Source organism: Lepidochelys kempii, chromosome 3 (assembly GCF_965140265.1).
Source record: "Lepidochelys kempii isolate rLepKem1 chromosome 3, rLepKem1.hap2, whole genome shotgun sequence".
NCBI classification, from domain to species: domain Eukaryota; kingdom Metazoa; phylum Chordata; order Testudines; family Cheloniidae; genus Lepidochelys; species Lepidochelys kempii.
In genome coordinates, this window is record NC_133258.1 from 145498203 (window position 1) to 145520864 (window position 22662).

Genomic DNA, 22662 nt, shown 5'->3' on the forward strand with positions numbered 1-22662 from the left:
GCCACATCTTGATCTTCCCTTTGATGGGCTTTACAGTGTACCACCGCCACTTCCGCGGGAAGTTGTATGGCTTCTGGGAGCTGGAGGGTTTGGGGCCCATACTTGACTGGGGAGCCTTGGGCTGTCAGCATTCCCCTTTGCTTCCATAGGCCAGCATGAGCATGCAGCACACCAAAAGCATACTTTGAATCAGTAAAAATGTTGACCCGCTTTCCTTTTGACAGTTCAAGTGCACGGGTCAGGGCTATTAGTTCGGCAAGCTGGGCAGAGGTCCCAGCAGGCAAACCTTCAGCTTCCACAGTGTCATGGAGGGTCACAACAGCATAACCCGCCCTCCTTTGCCCATCTATTACAGTACTGTTACCATCAGTGTACCACTCATAATCTGCATTTGGGAGGGGTATATCCTTTAAATCTGGACAGCTGGAGTACTGAACATCTATGATCTCTAAACAGTCATGTTTCTGTTCCTCTGTTTCTGGCAAGAGAGTGGCTGGGTTAAGGGAGGGGCAAGGCTGTAAGGTGACTTCAGAGTTCTCTAACAGCTTAGCCTGGTACCGAGCAATCCGAGCCTGGGTGAGCCAAAGCCCTCCCTTTGCATCCATAAGGCTCGGACCATATGGGGAGTATAGATTTGCATAACCCCTCCCAATGTTAGCTTCTCGGCTTCCTCAAGCACTAGGGCAGTAGCTGCGAGTGCCCATAAACATGCCGGCCAACCCTTCGCAACCTGATCCAGTTGCTTAGAAAAATAAGCCACGGGACGTCTCCATGCTCCTAACAGCTGTGTAAGCACTCCTAGGGCCACCCCCTTTCGTTCATGTACATACAACTGAAATGGCTGAGAGAGATCCGGCAGGCCCAGAGCCAGGGCTTCCATCAGTTTTCTTTTCAGGATTTTAAATGCCCTGTCAGCCTCTGGGGTCCAATAGAAGGGGTCATGATCTGCTCCTTTTACACAGTCGTACAGGGGTTTAGCCCACAGTCCAAACTCTGGGATCCATATCCTGCAAAAGCCTGCCATACCCAGAAATGCCCTGAGCTGCTTACGATTACTTGGGGTAGGAACTTGACAGATAGCTTCCTTTCTTTCGCTTGAAAGCTGACACTCCCCTTGCCGTATGTGAAACCCGAGGTACCGTACCTCTGGGAGGGCGATTTGAGCCTTACTCCATGTTCCAGATATCCCTGGAGTCCAATAAAATTCAGGAGGCTCATGGTGGCTTTAAGGCAGGGGGTTTGGCCCACAGTGGCAATTAACAAATCATCTACATACTGCAGAAGGAGGGCCTCCTCATTATCCTACTCCTCTAGGTCCCTGGCCAGACCTTGGCCAAAGAGGGTGGGGGAGTTTTTAAATCCCTGGGCCAACACTGTCCAGGAAAGTTGCTTTTTAACCCTTTTTCGGTCCTCCCACTCAAAGGAGAAGATCTCCTGTGATGGGGTGGCAACTGGGATGGTAAAGAAAGCATCTTTCAGATTGAGGACTGAAAAATGGGTATACTGTTCCCCTATAGTCCACTAAAAAACCGTGCCCTAACCCCCCGAGCTCTGTCCCTGTCCCATACATACAGGGGAACTCAGGGCGTCCCCAGGTTCCAACAGAGCAAACAAGCCGGATTTCAAAAGGTTCCTACGTTATCCAAGGGACCGGTTCCTCACCGTCGTCCACAGTTGCTTCTCCACTATATGAGTGCGTTTCACCGTTGTGCCCTCAGGGGTCGATCAAATTGCGTCTCCTCCGAGGCCCCCAATGAACTCACCGGTGCGTGCTGGGCGTCGGTTCTCGCCGCAATCCTCGACCTCCAGGAGGGATCCGGGCAAGGCTAAATAGCAGCCTCGTCGCCCACCCAGGGACGCCAAAAGCTGTTGCCGGCACCCAGTGCCGAGAGGCTAAACAACAGCTGAGGTTGGTTCGCGACCCGGTGTGCTACACCCAATAATCACAACGGGGTGGAGAAGCAGAAAAGTTTATTTGCAGCTGCAAAAAGGTACAGGGAGAATAGAATCTCAAATCCTGCACACAGAGCAGGAAGTTACACAGGCTTTTAGACATCCTTTTTCCCAGCATACTTATCCAATAGCAAGCTGCCCTAAGTATCCATATAGCCAGCCAATCCAGTTCCCAGCTAGTTCCCTTGTTCTCATTTGTTAAACCATACATAAAGCTGCTTTATTCAGCATTGTTCTTTCATATCTGCCCTGTTCGGCCTTGCTTAGTTTCAGGCAGTCTGACTCTGCAACATATTGTTGCAGATCCTCAGCATAACTGCTGTGAGTGCCTCCAGGCGGGGGGCCAAGGACACTTGGGCCTAGTGCGAGGGGGCTTCATCGACACTCGTGGTCTTCCATCCCCTCGAGTTACCTAGTGGCCATGCCCCAGTGTCCCCAACAATGTCATCAGGCTACCACAAGGCAGAAGCACAAAGGTATATCTTAGCTGTGTCTACACTGGGACTTCGTTGGCAAAACATTTTTTTAACACCCCCTGAATGACAAAAACCGCCACCCCGAACGACAAAAGTTTTACCAACGAAAAGTGCCTGTGTGAACCTACCGACAAAGCTACTGCTGCTCGTTGTGGGTGGAATTTTTTTGTCGGCAGGAGAGCTCTCTCCTGACGACAAACAGCAGCTACATTGCGCGGCTTTTAGCAGCACGGCTATAGCGGCACAGCCGTGTTGCTAAAAGCTGCATAGTGTAGTCGTAGCATTCCATTGGATTCCACCCGGAGGGAAGAGAAGGCATGAAGGAGAAAAAATGGCCTATTGCAAAACAATTGCAAAAGTTGTTGCCATCATGGAGACAATTTACAATTGAGTCAAACATCTTGTTCTGGGCAGGCAGCAGTAGGAAAAGTGGGTTGCCTCATGTGCCACTATGCACAGGAGATTCTAAGCCTAAATAAGTCACAGATGGGCAGTATTTGGACCACTAGCCTTATTTACTGTGTCTTGGGTTTGGTTGTTTTTTGTGTGAAAATTCTTGCGTGAAAGGCTAATTATTTTAATCTCTATGTTCTCAAACAAAAGGTAGTAAAATAGATGATGTTTCTGAGTAAATGCTAATGTCATTCTGATATTCAAGGATTTAATATTTGCAGTATTTATCATATTTTAGCCTGGCTCCCAGTTTCGTTCCTGCTAAACATTCTTCAAATTTGGCATCCATTTCTTGGCTTTGAGCTTCAGTGAACAGATTCTTCCAATCTCCAACAGTACCTGCAAAAGAACAATGAAATAAACTCATAAATATTCCTGGAAGTATAAGATCACCTGTCAGGTAGCAGTAGATAACAATGAAATGCTGACACAAACAGTTGGAATGACTGAACTTATTGCCACATTTCAAATCAATATGAGGCTTCAATGTGGATGGTGTTCTTAAAATTTTAGGTTAAAGAAAACCCTTTGCACTAAATTTTACAGGTATATATGCATGCACCTTTTACAACCAAGGTATTTTCCACAGAGCTCATATTTTGAAAGAACAGCATTCAGTGCCTGAGTGATCATCTAGCTAGGGATGTCCATTTTCAGGAGAAGAAAATTCATTATCAGCTATGAATTAAATGCATTAGTTCTGCATTTGGGACCTCCTGAAATGGTCACAACAGTCATGTATCTTATCAAGCCTTTTAAATGTTAATTAGCTCCCATGACCAATTTGGATACCTGTTCTAAACTCTAGGCCTATCATCGCTCTGTATAAATGTACCTTTTCTGAAAAGGATGGGACCAAATTTTCCATGTGTTTCTTGGGATTTATTGCTCATTGATTCAAAGGTGGCATTCTCTGCAATAGACTGAATCTTCTCCTCAGGCAGAGAGAACCCCAAAAATTCAGCTATTTGTTTCACTCCTTGAGGTAAGTTCTGAAAAACAAAAATGCGATAGAGTTATGTATAAATTAAAGCAAACATGCCAGACATTTTCCCTCTATCTTGTCAAATGAATGTAGTTGATAATATTCTCATCCATACAAAGGGCAGAACATTAGAGAAATATATTCAGTTCAGCAGCAGGAGGTTGCAGGAATGGTGGTTACTTTTGATAAGATTTTGGAATGTGCCTCCCTTCCCAAATGGCAATGTGTTAAGTGAATGCTCTCAATCTTCTGCATGGATCTCTTTATTTTAGTATTAATTACTACTGATAACATTTATCTAGCCACATCAATTAGTATTGTTCTATATAAGCATTGGCATTACCTAACCCAGAGAATTTACAGTTTAAGATCCTCAAACTGCTAACATGGACATGCTTAACTTTAAGCACGTGAACAGTCTCACTGAAGTCAATGGGACCACTCTCATGCACGTGCTTAATGTTGCAGGATCAAGGCTTTCGTGCTTGAGGAGGGAGCTGGGCTGCAGAAAGAAGGGCTAGTAGCCAGTGGGAAAACAGGCTGCAACATCATATACCTGTTCTCTGCACAATAAGGTTTTGCCTGGGACAAAATGAAAACTGGATGGGACAAGATGCTTGAGAATATACTGAAGGGAGCAATTCTGTATCAGAACTGAGTACAAGACCTAATAAGTCTTTTCCATTTTTAACTTTCTACACATATTTACCTCTTTCATTTCTTCATAGGTGATGATCATGATATTCTCTTTATCCATGTGTTTGTTCCAGGCAAGAGCATAGTCAAAATATGAGCTCCAGCAGACTAAAATGAAGTTAAGGCAGACAGGTCAAAAACAGAAGATAATTTAAAGTATATTTAAATTGCCCCAAGATGAAATGTACAGGCTAACTTCAACATAGAGTCCTGGAGAGCTTAGATCGTCTAATCCTTCAGTACTCTGTTCTTAGTTCTTTTTTTTTCCTTTTTCTTTTTCTTTGGGGGGAGGAGGGGACAGATGTTATTTTGGAAGTCATTCACTCCAGACTTGACTTTTCACTTTCTTCTTCCAACTATTTTTACATAATCAAGCTATACCGTTTCTACATGACAAGTTTCAAAAAAAATCTGTTTACAACAAATTAATTCTTGAATACATTTTGTAGTAATCAGTAAGTAGCTGAGAACAAAGGGGGAGAAACTCACTCATAAATCTAGTTGTTAAGATGTGAAATCGCAAGAAGGATAATGCCTGCCAGAAAGAAAAGGAAAGCTGGAGTTTACCCTTTATGTGCTGGGGATGAAGTGGAATCCCTGTATACTGCACCATCCTGACCATTTGAATATCTCCACAGCAATGCTCCGAGTGCTGAGCATTGCTCAGGGTTGAAGAAGAGTGAAGCACCTTTGACTCCTTAGCACCAGCTCCCCTGCCCTCCCCAACCCAGATCATTAGTTCGAATCCATTTGGGATTAGTTTTTACATGATGATCACAGACTCCCTTTTTGGACTGCAGACCAAAGAAGAGTTGAGAACACTGTACTAGAGTGTTTATAAACGCCACTAAGAAACATAGCAAAGATATAATAACTGTACCTTCTCCATTCATGAACTTCTGAAAGAACTCATCCCAGGAGCTGACATTTGGAAGCCCAGGATTTTTGTTGTAGAAGTGGTAATAGGATACAGCTGCATCTTTTGGATTTCGAAGTAACACCAGTACCTTTTAAAACAGCAAAGGCACATGAGTCTTTGGTATTTTAAGGTAACCTTTGATCTCAAGGGTCCTGCATTAAAAACGTATCAGCTCTTACAGGAACTGAAATTTGGAAAGTGAGGCCCCAATCCTGCAAATTGATTTGTGTGGAGAGACCTTACACCTGCTTGGAGCCCCTATGACTTCATGGGGGTTCCATGGAGCAATAAGGGCTATCCTATACAGCTCACCTTGCAGGGCTGGGATCTAAGATTTGACCTTTGTGTGAATTACAAACAACAACCAGTAAAAACTGAATTCCACTTTTCTAGTGAAAGATGTCAGATTGTGGGATCTGAAAAAGCCAAGTAGAGAACTAGAGTTGGTCAGGAATTTTCCAGTGAAATGGTTTTCACCAGAAAATGCTGACTGGCCAAAAGTTTTCCCAGAAATTTATTCATTTCTGGTTAAAATGGGAGGGAGAGAGAGGCATACACACACACATCTCAGAATAGCCAAAATCCCAACAGTTACAGCATTAACCTGGAACATCAGAGACCCAGGTTCAAGTCCTTGCTCTCCTCAATCTGTTTTTTCACAAAAAAAATTCCACCGTTCTTGGTTACATCCCAATGCCGAACAAAACCAAATGCTGTAACCTTGAATTTTTTTGTGAAACTGAATTCCTGTTTTCCAGGCAATCCTGTAGAGAACTTTTGCCAGAGGAAAACTGGGAGTTGCTTGGAAAGTGAATAATATCAAATATTAAAATGCTCACTTACCTTTGCGTTACTCCCCAAAACAGCCTTGGGAATATTATCATAATGGAGATGTGTGGTAAAAAGACGTGGCGAAGGTAAACTTTTTATTTTCTAAATCAAAACAAAAAGTATATGTGAAAAAAAAGGAATCACAACATATCTACCTCGAATATGTTGACAATTTATAATATGTGTATGTGACATTGCACCCCATAATGTTTTATGGAAATATGCTTATGAAAGTAAATATGACATAACTAGAATATGTTTTATGCTAAATAGGCCATGTAACATATCTCTGCAAAGATTATGATCTACTGAATATATTCATCCTATTTGTATGCATGTATCGTTTTTGTTCTCGAAGTTATGAATGTTGGCTGTGTACTTGTTTGATTGTAAGTCGCCTTAGTAAGACATTTGGTCAGCTTCTTTAGAAAGGAATTTGCAAGTTAAGTGCCCAGTCAAGAAACACTTAACAGACAATGGTTCTTGGAAGACTTCAATCCACATAAGAAGTCTACCTGAGGACGTTGAAGGTAGCATGTGAACAATGGCTGCCACCTGTAAGTTCTGAGTCATGCATGGACATGTGACTTGCCCATGTGACTCCAAAACTCCATTTTGTAGCTGGTTTCCATATCGGGGAGGGTGTGTCCACCCACAAGAGAAAGTCTATTTCAACCCCTCCATTTTGTCTTCAGCTGGCTCAGGAGATAGCCCTCCACCCCCAAAGGATACCTGAAAGAAACTGGAGCAAAGGAAGGTAACAATAGCAGGGATGAGTGAATGCTGGATCCAGACTAGAAAGAGACTAGTCTGTAAAAGAAGCTTACTGGAACATCTCTGAGAGTAAGATTTCATCTGTAATCACTTTCTTCCTGTATTAGGCACAGGCTTGCGTGTTTTATTTTATTTTGTTTGGTCATTTACTTTGTTCTGTCTGTTATTACTTGGAACCACTTAAATCCTACTTTTTGTATTTAATAAAATCACTTTTTACTTATTAATTCCCCCAGAGTATGTATTAATACCTGTGGGGGCACACAGCTGTGCATATCTCTCTATCAGTGTTATAGAGGGCAAACAATTTATGAGTTTACCCTGTATAAGCTTTATATGGGGTAAAACGGATTTATTTGGTGTTTGGACCCCATTGGGATCTGGGCATCTGAGTGTTAGAGACAGGAACACTTCTTAAGCTGTTTTCAGTTACGCCTGCAGCGTTTAGGGGACGTGGTTCAGACCTGGGTCTGGGTTTGCAGCAGGCTAGCATGTCTGGCTCAAACCAGGCAGGACACGCAAGTCCTAAGCTGCCATGGGAACCAGGCTCTTGGGTAGTGTCAGCACATCAGTTGGCAGTCCCAAAGGGATTTCTGTGATCCAGTCTGTCACAGTGTAAATTTGATCTAAACATCTATTTTGCATGGAAAGAATTTTTATTGGTAATTGTTAAATTGTAGTCTCTCTTCTTGGTTCTTCTCATCCTTCATAATGTCATCTAGATGGCATTGTTATTAAAGCCTAGTTTCTGCAGAATTCTATCATTTTTAGCAGATTTCAAAATTGTCACAAGGCAGGTGGCATACGTAGGCCAGATAGTTAAAAAAAGAAAGCTGTTTGCATTGTTCTTGCTCTTAATTCATTATAATTATAAAGGCGAGCTTTTGTGCCATTTTATGTGGCAATATTTAGGCCCAAAGCAACAGAAAAAGAACATGCACCGGTGGCTGCCGCTGCAGAAAACACACACGTAAACACAGAGGGACTCCACACCCTCCTGTGCACTGTAGAGCAGAGTTCCAGGGTAGATCATGGAAGAGATAAGCATGAGCAGTGAATTTTCTCATGTACTAAACTGGAGAACAACAGGCTATATTGGCTACTCCCTTGTATCTTGTAATAGCCACTGCTTTTCCTGCTGTACACCAGTTCCTCCTGTTTAGGGATTTTCCCTTAGGCCTTGTCTACACTGGCAAGTTTCTGCGGAGTAAAGCAGCTTTCTGCGCTGTAACTCCCGAGGTGCACGCACGGCCACGCCACTGGGTGTGCAGAAACTGTGCAGTTGCAGCGCTGCAAAAAAACCACCCTGACAAGAGGTGTAGAGCTTTCTGCACCCGGGCTACAGCGCCACGGCGCCAGTGTAGACCTCCTGGTCGATTACGTGCTGTGACTGGCCTCCGGGAGGTGTCCCACGATGCCTGTCCTCACCTCTCTGGTCTTCGGTTTGAACTTGACTGCCCTGCCCTCAGGTGACCAAGCGTCATCCCCACCTCGTAAATTCCTTGGGAATTCTGAAAGTCCCCTTCCTGTTTGCTCGGTGACGCCTGCAGTGGTCTCAGCGCATCTCTCCAGGTGACCATGCAGCTCCACGCACCAGGTGATCTCTTGCTTGGAGCAATGTCGAGCTGCTGGACCTCATCGGCATTTGGGGAGAGGAGGCTGTCCAGTCCCAGCTGCGCTCCAGCTGTAGGAATTATGATACCTACGGACAGATTTCACGATGCATGACAGAAAGGGGCCATGACCAGGACACACTACAATGCAGGGTCAAAGTGCAGGAACTGTGGAACGCAGGGTCAAAGTGCAGGAGCTGTGGAGGGGGAGGGAGACCCAGAGGCAGAGGACAACTCGGAGGTCAGAGATGCATGCAGCCTGGAGCTCTTCTCTACCCCACGGGAGGTTAGCCAGTCACAGCTGTCGGATCTTGGCAAAGTGCAAACAGGAGAGGAGGCCCCTGGTAAGTGGATTTGATTTTGGGAATCGCTGAAGTGAGTTGTTGGGGGCAGAAGGGTTGCAGAAAGCAGGTTTGCATCTGTATGATGTGCATACCACCAAATGCCTAGTCTGAGCGGCGGAACAGGGTGTTGATTGACTCCCTCACTTCACCGGAATCTGCCTCAGAGATCTCATGGAGATACTGGGCAATCCACTGCCACAGGTTCTTTGGCAGAGCTGCTTGATTTCTTGCCCCATTAAGGGTAACTTTCCCGCGCCACTCTGCCATCACTAGGATGGGGGGGACGGATCATTGCCACACACAGGCGAGCCACATAAGGGCCAGGGCGGAAGCCGCAGTCTTGGAGAAGACCCTCCCTTGATTCCCTTCTAACCCTCAGCAGCGAGATATCTTCCATAACAAACACAGCCTGTGGAAAATGTGGGGATAGTAATGATTATAAGGCCCCCCCATACAGTGCTGGTTCTCCCCAAGAGCCACATGTCCAGTGTACAGTACAGTTCTGGAACACTGATTTCCCCTGCCCCTACAGTTACTCACCATTTTGGGGGTTGTGGCTCATGTGTGCTTGCCTGGGGTCAGCCAGTTAGTGACAGGTATGTGAACTGTGGCTGGGTTTTAAATCAGTGGTCTGTGTGTTGCTTCTGTAAAATGTTACATTTTGGCTTCACAGATATGACCTTGGGAGCCCAGCCTCCCTGTTTGTTATCACCGGCTAAAAGGCTGCACAGAATTAGAAAGCAGCCCTGAAGAACTACAGAGGACTTTCTGCATGAGGTCATGATGCATTCTGCAGCCGAAACACAAGAATTGAAGGAGTGGAGGGACAGTGAGAAGAGGGACTGAAAGGAGAACGTGGAGCTCCAGAACGAAGCTACGGAGTGGCTATTAAACGTTATGGAGCGCCAAGCGGACACACTCTAGGCATTACTAGCACTGCAAACTGAGCAGCTCCTCGCTCACCCTCCCCTGCAGCCACTGTCACAAAACCCTTTCCCATGCACCCCCCCAACCCAGACACCGCCAACACACTCTTATCAACCTCCTGGCTCAAGTCTGTACCCGCTGCATTCCACTCCTGCCCCGCCACAGTCCAGCCCTCCGGACTCCCAGTACCCACTGCACTCAACACTCGTCCCTCTTGAGTTTAGCCCTACTGAAGTACAGTACCCGCTGCACTGTACTCCAAAGGAGAAGGTTGGATATGATACCTGGACATACCCAAATCTTTAACAATCCTGGGACCCTCCCTTCCCCCAGCCCCCACAGTGCTGATGTGTTTTTTTGTTTGTCTCTCTCCTCCGGTTGTTTTTTAATAAGATAATTGTTTTGGTGTGAAAGCAATCTTTATTCCATTAATTGAAAGCAAAGAGAGCCCCACAAAAGAACAGGCAGTTTCCTTACACTTTCATTGTGCATCGTCTGCACCAATCACAATCACCTCCTGGCATTACAAGAACTGCACTCCTGAGCATAGCAACAAATCTTAGTGGCTTTCAGCTTCAAATTGCTCCCTCAAGGCATCCCTGATCCTATGGACCCATGCTGCGCCCCTCTAATAGCCCTGGTCTCTGACTGTTCAAATTCAGCCTCCAGGCACTGAGCCTTAGTGGTCCAGCCCTGTGTCAAGCTTTCACCCTTCTCTTCACAAATACTATAGCGCGTACAGCACGCAGCTATAAGCATAGGAATATTGTCATCGGCCAGGTACAGCCTCCCATAGAGGCAGCGCCAGCGGGCCTTTAAATGGCCAAAAGCATACTTAACAGTCATTCTGCACTTGCTCAGCCTGTTGTTGAACCGCTCCTTGCTGCTGTCCAGGTGTCCCATGTATGGCTTCATAGGCCACAGCATTAAGGGGTAGGCGGGGTCTCCCAGGATCACAGTGGGCATTTTGACTTCCCCTACGGTGATCTTCTGGTCTGGGGATAAAGTCCCTGCTTGCAGCTTCCTGAATAGGCCAGTGTTCCGAAAGGTGTATATGTCATGCGTTAAGATCCGTGAAACACCCACGGTGATCCACAAGCACCTGAAGAACCATAGAGAAATACCCCTTCCGATAAATGTACTCAGTGGCTAGTTGGTCTTGTGCCAGAATTGGAATATGCGTGCCATCTGTCGCCCCTCTGCAGTTCGGGAAGTCCATTTGTGCAAAGCCATCCACAATGTTATGCATGTTGCCCAGAGTCACAGTCTTGTGGAGCAGGATGTGGTTAATGGCCCTGCACACTTCTGTCAACCTGAGTCCAACTGTTGACTTTCCCACTCCGAACTGGTTAGTGACCAATTGGTAGCAGTCTGGAATAGCCGACTTACACAGTGCACTCGCCACGCGCTTCTCCAACAGCAGGGCAGCGCTCATTCTTGTATCCTTGCACCACAGGGCTGGTGTGAGTTCATCACACAGTCCCAAGAATGTGGCTTTCCTCAACCGAAAGTTCTGCAGCCACTGCTCATCATCTGAAACGTGCAGGATGATCCCACCACTCAGTGCTTGTTTCCCGAGCCCAAAAGCAGCATTCCACTGTGGTCAGCACCTCCGTGAATGCCACAAGCAATCTCGTGTCATAGTTACTACGCGTGGTGAGATCAATGTCAGATTCCTCTTGCCTTTGTAGTTTAAGGAATAACTCCACTGCCGCTCATGACGTGTTGGTCAGAGCGAGCAGCATATTGGTCAACAGTGCGGGATCCATTCCTGCAGACCGAAGAGGCAGGGCACGCAGTACACAAACCTTTGAAAGATGGCGCCAAATGCAGACGGAAGCACAGGGATTGCTGGGATGCGAAGCAATGCATCACAGGGCATTGGGAGAGGACCCAGGATGCCCCGCGACCCCCTCCGCCTTCCCACAACTCTTAGTAGCAGAAGAGATGCTCTGTGGGATAGCTGCCCAGAGTGCACCGCTCCGAATACCACTGCAAGTGCCACAAGTGTGAACACACTGTTACGCAAGCAGCTGACAGTGTGAACACACAACAGCAGTTTCTCGTCAATGCTCTCTAAGCGGCGCTGAAACTGCCGGCACAGTAACTCTGCCAGCATAGACGTACCCTTAGTCCTGCAACACTGTCTCAGATTTTACCCAGGTTTTGCTCCATTGCTGTCAGCCCATATGATCTCTTAACTGAGGTTCTTAAATAGTTTCAAACGGTAATTAATTAAGTCTCACAGCACCTCTGTGACAAAAATAAATAATATCTCTGTTTTACAAATGAGGCAACTGATAGAGGAGAGATGAAATGTCTCGCCTGAAGCCAGACACAGGTCTCCTAACTCTGTCTCCCAATCTTGTGCATTACTTATAAAACCACATAAAGAAAAGTAACAGTCCATCAGGTGTTACTACTCATGGTTTGCAATTATAACATATAGACACACACACAGCCATATACACTGTTAGAGTCACACATTCCCCTGACCTTGCAAAGATGTAGGGCTTGGCTACACTTGCAAGTTAGAGTGCATTATATCGGCCCCAGGCATCCTAATTTCTGAGGTGTCCACAGGGCCATCCCTAGCCATTTTGGTGCCCTACGCAGGCCCCCCTCACCCCTCACTCCACTTCCTGCCACCCGGTGAGTACAGGGCAGTCAGGCCCGACCCCACACTTATGGGGTGGCGGGAAGTGGAGTGACCCGGCCCCAGCCCACTCTGCTCTGCTCCCTGGGCTCCCAGCCTTGCGGCCCGGGGGGGAACAGCCCCGCAGCACGCACCGGCAGTGTGGCTGGGAGCCAGCGGAGCGGAGCAGGCTGTGGCCGGGTCGCTCTACTTATTGCCGCTGGTAAGTGCGGGCCCGACTCCTTGCAGTCCTCAGGGGAGTGGGGAGGGGGCTGGGGTGGAGCAGGGGCAGGGGCTTTGGGGAAGGGGTGGAGTGGGGGCGGGGCTGGGGCAGAGCAGGAGTGGGAAGAAGCCAGGCGGAGCAGAGGAGGAGGCCATGGGGAAGAGGCGGAGCAGGGCCTGGAGCAGCACGCAGCTGCTTAGGTCACCAGGAAATTTAGTGCCCCAAATCTGCTGGTGCCCTAAGCAGCTGCGTACGTTGCTTATGGGTAGGGACGGCCCTGGGTGTCCACACTGGCAAGGCACTTAGAGCGCCTGGACTCTGCAGCTGGAGCGCTCCTGGCAATCCACCTCCACGAGAAGCATAAAGCTTGCTGAGAGACGTGTTGCATTACTGCACGGGGATTGGCCTCCGGAAACATCTCATAATCCCCTGAAGTCAAGTGGCCACTCTTCTCATTGTTTTGAACTCTGGAAGGTTGGTTTTTTATGAGAGTATCCAGTTTTGAGAGCTCATTCTTAATCTTTCCCTGTTTGCTGTAGAGGATGTTGATCAGGTGGTTCCGCAGTTTCTTTGAGAGGGTGTGGCACAAGCTGTCAGCATAGTCTGTGTGGTATGTAGCTTGTAATGGCTGCAGGCAAGCGGATATCCCCTTTCAAAGCTCCATTTCTGACAGCCGGCATGTTTATCTTCTCCGGGACACAAAGCAAACCATTACTGTGGAATGCCACTGCTGCCCAGGCACGTGTGTGTGAGAAAGAGGTGGGGGGTGGGGGGGTCTGCTGCCATCTGAACTTACAGGACAGCATGCTGACACACACTGCCCCCCAAAACACACTGTCTCTCCCCCGACATACACACAACACAAGTGTCACACTCCACTCCACCCCCTCCTCCATTTGAAAAGCACGCTGCAGCCACTTACACATTGGGATAGCTACCACAATGCACTGCTCTCGGTGGCGTTGCAAGAGCTACTAATGTGGCCACACCACTGGGCTTGCAGCTGATTGTGTAAACACACGGCAGCGTTTTCCCTGCTGCGGTCTCCAAAGGCCGGTTTAACTCCCAGCACTCTGCATCTGCAAGTGTAGCCAAGCCCTTAGGCATAGGCTCGACTTCACTTTGGAAAAGTCACACCTTAAACTAGGATGGATAGAAATCAGAAATAATCAGCTAATGACTTCATTAACCTTTTCTTCTCAAAAGATTTTTAAAATATTGCACTCAAAATTGACACTAAGGATTGGAAATTCTAATACAGCAGTAGGAGGTCCAGATTAGAGTTAAAATTAATTTCTGTTCTTTTAGTACACAAAAGTCAATTTCATTTCAAATCACACTTGTTTGCCCGTGTTTTAATCTTTTATAACATGTTCCCACATACAAAAAGTAATTGAGAGAATTAACTTCAAATTACTTGATATGGAAGTGTATACCCACTCTGTAAAGTGTTTTGTACTTATATGAGATACTGTAAAATATAGACATTTAAAAAAATACTAGATGCTAAAAATAAACTTCCTGAATTAGTCCATGCTGACCTGAAATTTTTCTGGAACTCCAAATTCAAGAATTTGTAAATGCTTTATTCGTGGTACCTCCTTCCTTAGAACTGCAGATGTCAAGTCATTTAAAATGTGTTCAATCCAATTAGTTCCTGAAACATAAAATAACTGTTAGAAGGAGCCAAGCAGGAATTTCAGAACTGTAGCCTGTTAAATATCTAGCATAACTTTCTAAAGAGTCAGTATACTAGTCCTCCATATACCTTGTAGGTGTTCCATTATATAGCTTGTAACAGTTGTAGGTACACAATTTTCAGACAGAAGTGTGATTTTTACATTGAGTGTGTCTCTTTAATGCAACATTGGGGGCGAGACTGAAATCCTGTGCTTTGGCAATTACAAGTTAAGTTGTATATCCCCCGCACAACTGTACTTTATTTACATTGCCTATGTGTATATAATGGCAACCCTTGTAAGCACTTTAAGGCTGCTGCTTCTGCTATGTACAGCTTGTGAACACAGTGTAAGGATATGCCTACACTGCAATAAAAAACCCATGGCACCAATAGCCTGGGTCAACTGAATCTCACAGCCTGGGTCAACTGAGTCAGGCTCGTGGTACTAAAAATAGCAGTGTAGACATCTGGGTTCAGGGGAGCCTGGGCTTTGAAATCCCACAGTGGGGGAAGAAGGTGTCAGAGCCCAGGCTCCAGCCCAAGCACAAATGTCTACACTGCTATTTTTAGCTCCGTGTCCCAAGTCCTGTAAGCCTGAATCAATTGACCTGGGCTCTGAGACTTGGTGCAGTGGTTCTTTTATTGCCGTGCAGTAACTCAGATCTTGTTGCTACACAGAATCTCCTTCATGTAGGAGGAGATCTTTGCTGCAAGACTGAAGAACAGAGAAGTGAAGATAAGGTTTCCCTGCAACATCCTCAAACTGCCACCTGCTCTTTCTCTATTCCCCAGTCAGCTCAGTTACTACACATATGCTTCCTTTTGGGTTGGCAGGGAAGAGTAGAGCACAGGCTGTGCTCAGGAGTAACTATCTGTGGCAAAAAAAGAGTATTACTGGGAGAGGAATGCCTTTGTCCAACAATCACACGATCCCTGCAAGGGTACTATCATGAGTCTGGGAGAGCCGAGTTCGAGTTCCTTCTTCTCATCAGGAAGAGGAGGAATTCATCTGGGAATCTTCCATATCCCAGGTGAGTATCCTAAACACTAGGCTAAAGGTTCATAGATTCCAAGGCCAGAAGGGATCATTGTGATCATCTAGTCTGATCTCCTGTATAACACAGGCCATAAACATCCCCCAAAGAATTCCTAGAACATATCTTTTAGAAAAACATAATCCGTCCCCTTCCCCCCCAAGTCATTTTGTGCAATTAGGCTGCCTCTGAGGACACCTAATGGATCAGGCCCTACAGATGAGATAGCTGGGACAGTGCCTATCTGCCTCTGGCTTGAGGATCATGATGGGCTTAGGTGTGAGGTAGGCATCTGGGTGCCTCCCAGAGGCATCAGTGTATTTGCCCAGAGGAAGAAACATAGGTGTCTGGGAGACTTTTACAGCAAAAATGGAGGTGGTGAGTAAATTTAGTTTGTCTATAGCATAGGCAGCAGCTGAACTGGGGATTTGTAAATTGGAATGGTGCCTAAAGCTAGGACTTTGGTACCTAAGTCTGGAGTTTGTGCATCTACATTCCTTTGTGGATCTGGGCCAAACAGACACCAGCCTAAATATTACCAAGTGTTCTGAAAAAATCATCAGTCTTGGGCTAAGAACAGCTTCGATAAGGGTATTGAATGGCATGTTGTCATAACCATACAGCTACGGGTAGCCTAGAATTCCTCCTTACCTGGAAGGGATTAAGAAGCTCAGATAGCCTGGTTGGCACCTGACCAAGAGGACCAATGCGGAAAGGAGATACTTTCAAATCTTGGGAGGGGGGAAGGTTTTCTTTGTGCTCTTTGTTTTGTGTGGTTGTTCTCTCTTGGGACTGAGAGGGGCTAGACAGAAATCCATCTTCTCCAACCCATCCCAATCCAAGCCTCCAATATTGCAACCGGTAGAGGTAAACCAAGCAAGGCGGATTAGTTTATCTTTTGTTTTTCTTGTGAATTTTCCCTGTGCTAAGAGGGAGGTTTATTCCTGTTTTCTGTAACTTTAAGGTTTTGCCCAGAGGGGGATCCTCTGTGTTTTGAATCTGAATACCCTGTAAAGTATTTTCCAAACTGATTTTACAGAGATGATTTTTACCTTTCTTTTTCTTTTTTTTAATAAAATCCTTCTTTTAAGAACCTGACAGATTTTTCCATTGTTCCAAGACCCAGGGGCTTGGGTCTTTGATCATTTTGTAACCAATTGGTTAGGATATTATTCTCAAGCCTCCCAAGGAAAGGGGGTGTAAGCGCTTGGGGGATTGCTGGGAGAAGAGGAACTCCAAGTGGTCCTTTTCCCTGGTTCTTTGTTAAATCACTTGGTGGTCGCAGCGTTACTGAAACCCAAGGTACAGTGGAGAATTTGTGCCTGGGGAGTTTTTAACCTAAGCTAGTAGAAATAAGCTTAGGGGGTCTTTCATGCGAGTCATACATTTCCACCAGAGCCTGGCTGCTGGAGCCCTGGGGTAGCGGCGGTGGGGCTCCAGTGGCTATTTAAAGGGCCCACGCTCGGAAGGGGCCCTGGCTGCTCTTCTCTGCTCCCCGCTCTCTCCTATGGGGGCAGAAGCTTGGTGCTGCCTTCTCCCGGGGTTCTGTCCTGCTGCTGCAGGGCAGGCTTCGCTGGCAGCCCAGCTCCCCCCTCCCCCGCCTCTTCCCCCAGTGTGCTGCGTTCCCCCTCCCCCACTCACTCTCTCTCCCTGCTGCTGATAAGCTGTTTGCTGGCATGAAGAAGCAGAGAAGAGGTGGGGGCGGGGCCTTGGGGAAGGGCATGGAAGGGGGCATACCCCCTCCAGCCCCCTGCCGTGAGCCGCTCAGGGCAGGGAGCTGGGAGCAACCCCAGCCCACACCCCCAGCCCTCTTCCCTGTCTCCTGCACCTCCCTCACACCCTCATGACCCCAGCCCTCTGCCCTGACTCCTGCACCCTCCCACACCCCATGCCCTGACTCCTGCACCCCCCCACATCCCCACCCTGAGCTCCAAACGGGAGCTCCTGCACCCTCCCCCACCTGTGTCTGAACTGTCTTGTCTGTGTCTGTTCTAAACTAGTGATGGGGTCCGTGCCTCTTTATACCGGTGTACAGCTCTAAGCCTGCCATTAGTGTGTTATTAACAAAGTTTCGGGGCAGTTCAGATTCTGTTCTGGCTCTGAATTCTGTGGACTGACCCCCATCTCTTCACCATATATATGAAGGTATAATGCTACATAGGCACAAAAAGGCAGAATTACAGCAACTATAGGAATCAAAAGCTTAAAATTTCCTGACACTTGTATATTTAAGCTCACCATAATCTTGCATGATTCTTTGTATTTAAGTTATTACAGCCAGCAGCATGTCTATCGCTGCTAGATTAAACACACATCTGAAATTACGGAGGAGGAAAACACATGGCTCACAAGCACACTGTTTCCCTGTGACAACAGAGGATTTACTACTGCATGTAGCATTTGAATTTCAGTGCTTTTCTGCATTCTTAGAAAATGATCACATATATTTGACATCTAAGCACTTTTCTTTCAATTTTGCACCAAAAAAATCCAGACTTACCGCATTTAGGATAAGCAGCTAGGAACACATCATCTTTTCTAACTTCCATGGTGTCCAATGCTTGGAAGGTCTCAGCGCAACACAACGTACTAGGGTATAGAACCCCCTTGTACGTGATCAGCAGCTCCTCAGTTTTTTTCCCTTCAGCTGCATCAAGAACTGCATCTATTTCCCTAGCAAAGCTGCTCATAGCCATGGTTGGAGTTTGCTTTGCCTTTTGCCAGACTCTGCCCTTAAACCATGTCTCTAGTTTTCTTTGGGAGGAGAGGGAGGAGGAGGCTGATAAGGAACTCTTCCATATGAACTCACTGGCTTCTCTGCTGCCTCACCCTGTTTCTCTTGTCCAATAAGGGAAAGCCAAACTAAAAGAAGTGTTGACTTACAGGCTCCTGGTGTGAACTCTTCGTCATGAACTGTAATGGATTTCAGCCAGTGTTGAGCATTACATTTAACTTGCGCTTTCCTTTGGTATGAATTGTCATGGGAGAAACTTCTAGTGGGATAAGGGTGAGAAACAAATTGTGCTTGTTCAGCCCCTCAGCCTCCATGTGGAATGGAATACTCTTCCACCTAACCCACTGGCTGTTAAGTTTCCACCAAAGGTAAAGACAGATTTCAGAGTAGCAGCCGTGTTAGTCTGTATTCACAAAAAGAACAGGAGGACTTGTGGCACCTTAGAGACTAACAAATTTCTTTGAGCATAAGCTTTTATTTTGAGCATAAGCTGTAGTTCAAGTACTCCTGTTCTTTTTACCTAAGGTAAAGGTATCTGTTAAGCACCCTGGGGAGTTGCTGATGTAGAATCATGCTGCTGTTTGTGTGCGAACTAGAAGTTGTAAAACTGGATGAGTCGCCACAATGACAGGAAAGAGAGAGGACTAAAGGGAGATGGGTTAACTGCTTCTCAGGCTTACAGTGGTTTTAAAACAGAGAGACTGGGATCTCTTCAGAGTAAAGATTGTCTCTAACTTTTTCGTCTAAGCCTAATACTGATAGCCAAGTTAGGGTTTTAGGTAAAACCAAAAAGACAGCCTTCACTGTAAAGGCTGGATACCCCAGTATCTAATACACCTCTACCCCGATATAACTCTGTGCTTGGGAGCCAAAAAATCTTACCGCGTTATGGGTGAAACCGTGTTATATCGAACTTGCTTTGATCCACCGGAGCACGCAGCCCCACCCCCCCAAGGCACTGCTTTACCGCGTTATATCCGAATTCGTGTTATATCGGGTCGCATTATATCAAGGTAGAGGTGTATTAACCTTCCACAAAAGAATCTGTCACTGTCCACAGTGGACTCAACAGAATCCAATCAAGCCCCTTCACCAGTATTCTTCAGAGACACCACACTGCAGATACAGGTCAGAAATCAATTTTACTATGTCCAGTTGTGATATACCATGGCACAATCCAGACTAGTGGGGGTTGTGTCATCCCTGCCCTGCAATTTTGGGTGCCGTATGACGCCTTGCTGTAGCAGCTCCTACGTGGGCCACTCACAGTCTCCCAGCATGCAAGCCACACCTTGAGTGTCTGCATGTAACCGCAGCCTGCTAGCTACACTGGGCTCTCACCAGTATCGGTTAGTGCTTAATTTGTGCCGGGGCTGAGCTCCGGCGCCTCTGGACTTGGCAGTTCATAGCCCCATCGCCTCTGGACTTACCGCATCAGTTCTTTTGTGCGCACAAGAGATGCAAGCAGCAGCGCAACCCTCCGCCTCCACGTCACTCAGCTGCCAGAGGAATGTCCGTGGAGCATTGCACGGCTGCTTGCATGATGCGTGAGCCCCAGCACCTCTACCATTACAAGTTAAGCAGTGGTTTTGGTTATATTGCAGGGAGATCCCAACACACCACCAGCCCCGTATCTTCCCCCAGAAATGTATGTCCCATACTGCCCAGCCCTTTCCTGGACCGTACAAATATATTAAATCCATTACACCTTTAATAGAATAACATGCCAACTCCTTACCTTAAATAGCTACCCAGACACTTCAACTTAAAGACACTGCGTAAGGGTCAACAGTAAAACAAGTTTATTAACTACAAAGAGATGTATTTTAAGTGAGTTCAAGTAATAAGGCATAAAAGTCAGAAATGGTTAGAAGAAAAATAAAAATTTAAAACACGTACTAATATCTACTTAAGACACTATTTTAGTTGCAAAGCAAACTTTCTCACCACATGCTTTAGCAGATTACTGACCAGACTATCAGGTCAAGACTCCTTCCCCTGAGTCCAACAGCTGTTTCCTTTTGTCGTCTCAGGTGCAGAGAATGAGATTCACAGGGGAAGCAAGAGAAGTGCCTGGGATTGTTTGTCTGTCGTTTTTATAGCAAGTAGTGGGGGTTTGCCCATTAGTAAGTGGAGAATAAATAAGGATGATAACAAAGGCAAAGATGAATTTAGAGTTGGTAACTTGACTGAGATTTTCCAGACTTTCTGCAGATCAGGGTTTTCTAAGCTGCAATATACTCGAGATCAGTGGTTCTCAACTGGGGTCCACAGACCCCCTGGGGGGTCCGTGAGCCCTTTCAGGGGGGCTGTGGAGCCCCGTGGCTGAAACCTGGAGCCCCAACCCCCAGCACTTCCGCAAATAGAAGTAAATCTATGCCTATGCCCAAGGGTCCCCCCGCCGGCCCGGAACCCTGAGTCCCCCTCCTGCCCCCACTGGGCCCTGGTGTTTTTACACTATGCTGAGGGGGGCCTCAGCAAGAAAAAGGTTGAGAACCCCTGCTCTAAATACTGACTTTCAAACTTTATTTTTAGGTAACTAGAGTCTTGTAAATTAGTGGTCTATTTACAATTTTAACATAAACAAGGTTTGCATTTCTTCCCAGCTCTCTGCAACAGCAATCAGCTTTTCAGAATGACTGAAAAATTCCCTGCATGGCCTTCAGAACAAAGATCTGAAACTGGCTATCAATGCCCAGAGATCACAGCTATTAAAATAGAACAAGCACTTTTAAAATAAAACCTTACCAGTGTCACTCTCTGCTCCCCCATCCCACAGACAATCCCCACCTCTATACATATTATTGTAGGCTCTTGCCCACCACCTACCCTCCCCTTTCACTCTCTTCTACCTGAAGACCGCTTCTTTCTCCTTGCTCTGCAGATGGTCTCCCTCCCCCACCCAGCCCCCATCACTTCCTCTTTGGTGGGTTGCTCGCAGCTCATCCTTCCTCCCCCACTACTTCACCTACCGCTTCCCAACCAATCACCGGGGCTCTCACTCCACGAGCCTCTCTTTCCTCTTCCCAAGGGGTCTCCAGCTTCCTTCCTCCTCTGGATCTGTAGACAGTGTGAAAAAGCCAGAGCTAGGCAGAGAGATCTCCGGATTTACATGGATGTCTACATTCTAGTAGTTGTGCATTTTGTCCCAACAAAATTATGTGCTGCAACACAAATATGTGATACAACACAGAAGGTTATGCAGCATATTTTAATCCAGTGAGGATACTAGAATTACATTGTGCACAGTGATACAAGAAGGTTTAATGTAGTTAAATACAGCATGCACACAGCACAAAACATACTCAAATATTTGATATCTTCACAGCCCCAGCACATACAGAAACCAAGCCATAAGGAAAAAGCTACAATCAATGAAGTAAAGATCTCAAATCAAATTAAATATTCCACCAGCAGAGGGCAGATCAGCAATCATGATTGTGGATCTAGGGTTCTAGGCCCATCATTAGAAAAACTAAGCTGCATGGTGATGACACGAATATTGCTACCGGCCTACACTCCTGCTGGACTGACTCTGGGATTGGAGGACCAACCTTTATTTCAATTAACCCCATCGCTTTTGGCTTGTGATGCTTGAGGGGGGAAGAATGTGGATTTCATTATATCCTCTCTTTTTGTCTCGGATGTGTTATTCAACATTAGTAAGGATGGCAGACCTGTTTTATTTGCATTATTTTTTTTTTTTTGGTACCTGGAATAACATTGCTTTTCTATTTCCCCCCAGGACCAAGAAATGATAGTGGTTTGGGTTCAGTAAGCCAATGTCCCTCCAGGTTTGTCAAGACACTCATTCAAAAGACTAAGTATAGTCAAGTAGAATAGTCTCCACAATGCAAGCCTGGAACTCATGTCCTTACCTGTTTAAATCTACAGCATGTTCATTATCACCACCCTCAACAATAGCCATGAAATTATTATCATCCTCCAGCATGAGCTCCTCATTCAATTAGGGTATGTCTACACGGCAAAGAAAAACCCACAGCTGGCTGACTTGGACTTACAGGGCTCAGAACACAGACCCCGACTTTTCAAAGTGCTGAGGGGTGTTCGACCCCCCAGCTCCGCTCCAGGCCCTGCCCACACTCCACCCCTTCCCCCAAGACCCCACCCAGACCCCGCCTCTTCCTGTCCCCACTCCACCCCTGCCCCACCTCTTCCCACCCAGCCCTGCCTCCTCCCCCAAGCATACTGCATCCTTGCTCCTCCCCCTCCCTTCCAATCTCTTGCACGCCACAAAAGAGCTGATTGCGGTGGGCCGGAGGTGCAGGGTGGGAGTGGGAAGCGCTGATCCGCAGGGCTCGCCGGGAGGCGCTGGGGGTTTGGGGAGGAGCTGATAGAGGGGCTGCCGGTGGGTGCTTAGCAC

At 46.6% G+C, this 22662-nt stretch overlaps 1 protein-coding gene across 1 annotated transcript; it reads right to left on the reverse strand.

The window, feature by feature from the left end:
• Positions 1 to 1959: 1959 nt before the first annotated feature.
• On the reverse strand, positions 1960 to 18240 carry LOC140909337 (sulfotransferase 6B1-like). The gene is made up of 7 exons (XM_073338396.1): positions 18045 to 18240; positions 14371 to 14486; positions 6326 to 6415; positions 5444 to 5570; positions 4577 to 4671; positions 3718 to 3874; positions 1960 to 3221 (listed from the first exon to the last, which is right to left on the reverse strand). Exons 1-7 carry the CDS (start codon positions 18238 to 18240, stop codon positions 3091 to 3093), a joined length of 912 nt encoding a protein of 303 aa, XP_073194497.1. The 3' UTR covers positions 1960 to 3090.
• Between the last annotated feature and the right edge of the window lie 4422 nt (positions 18241 to 22662).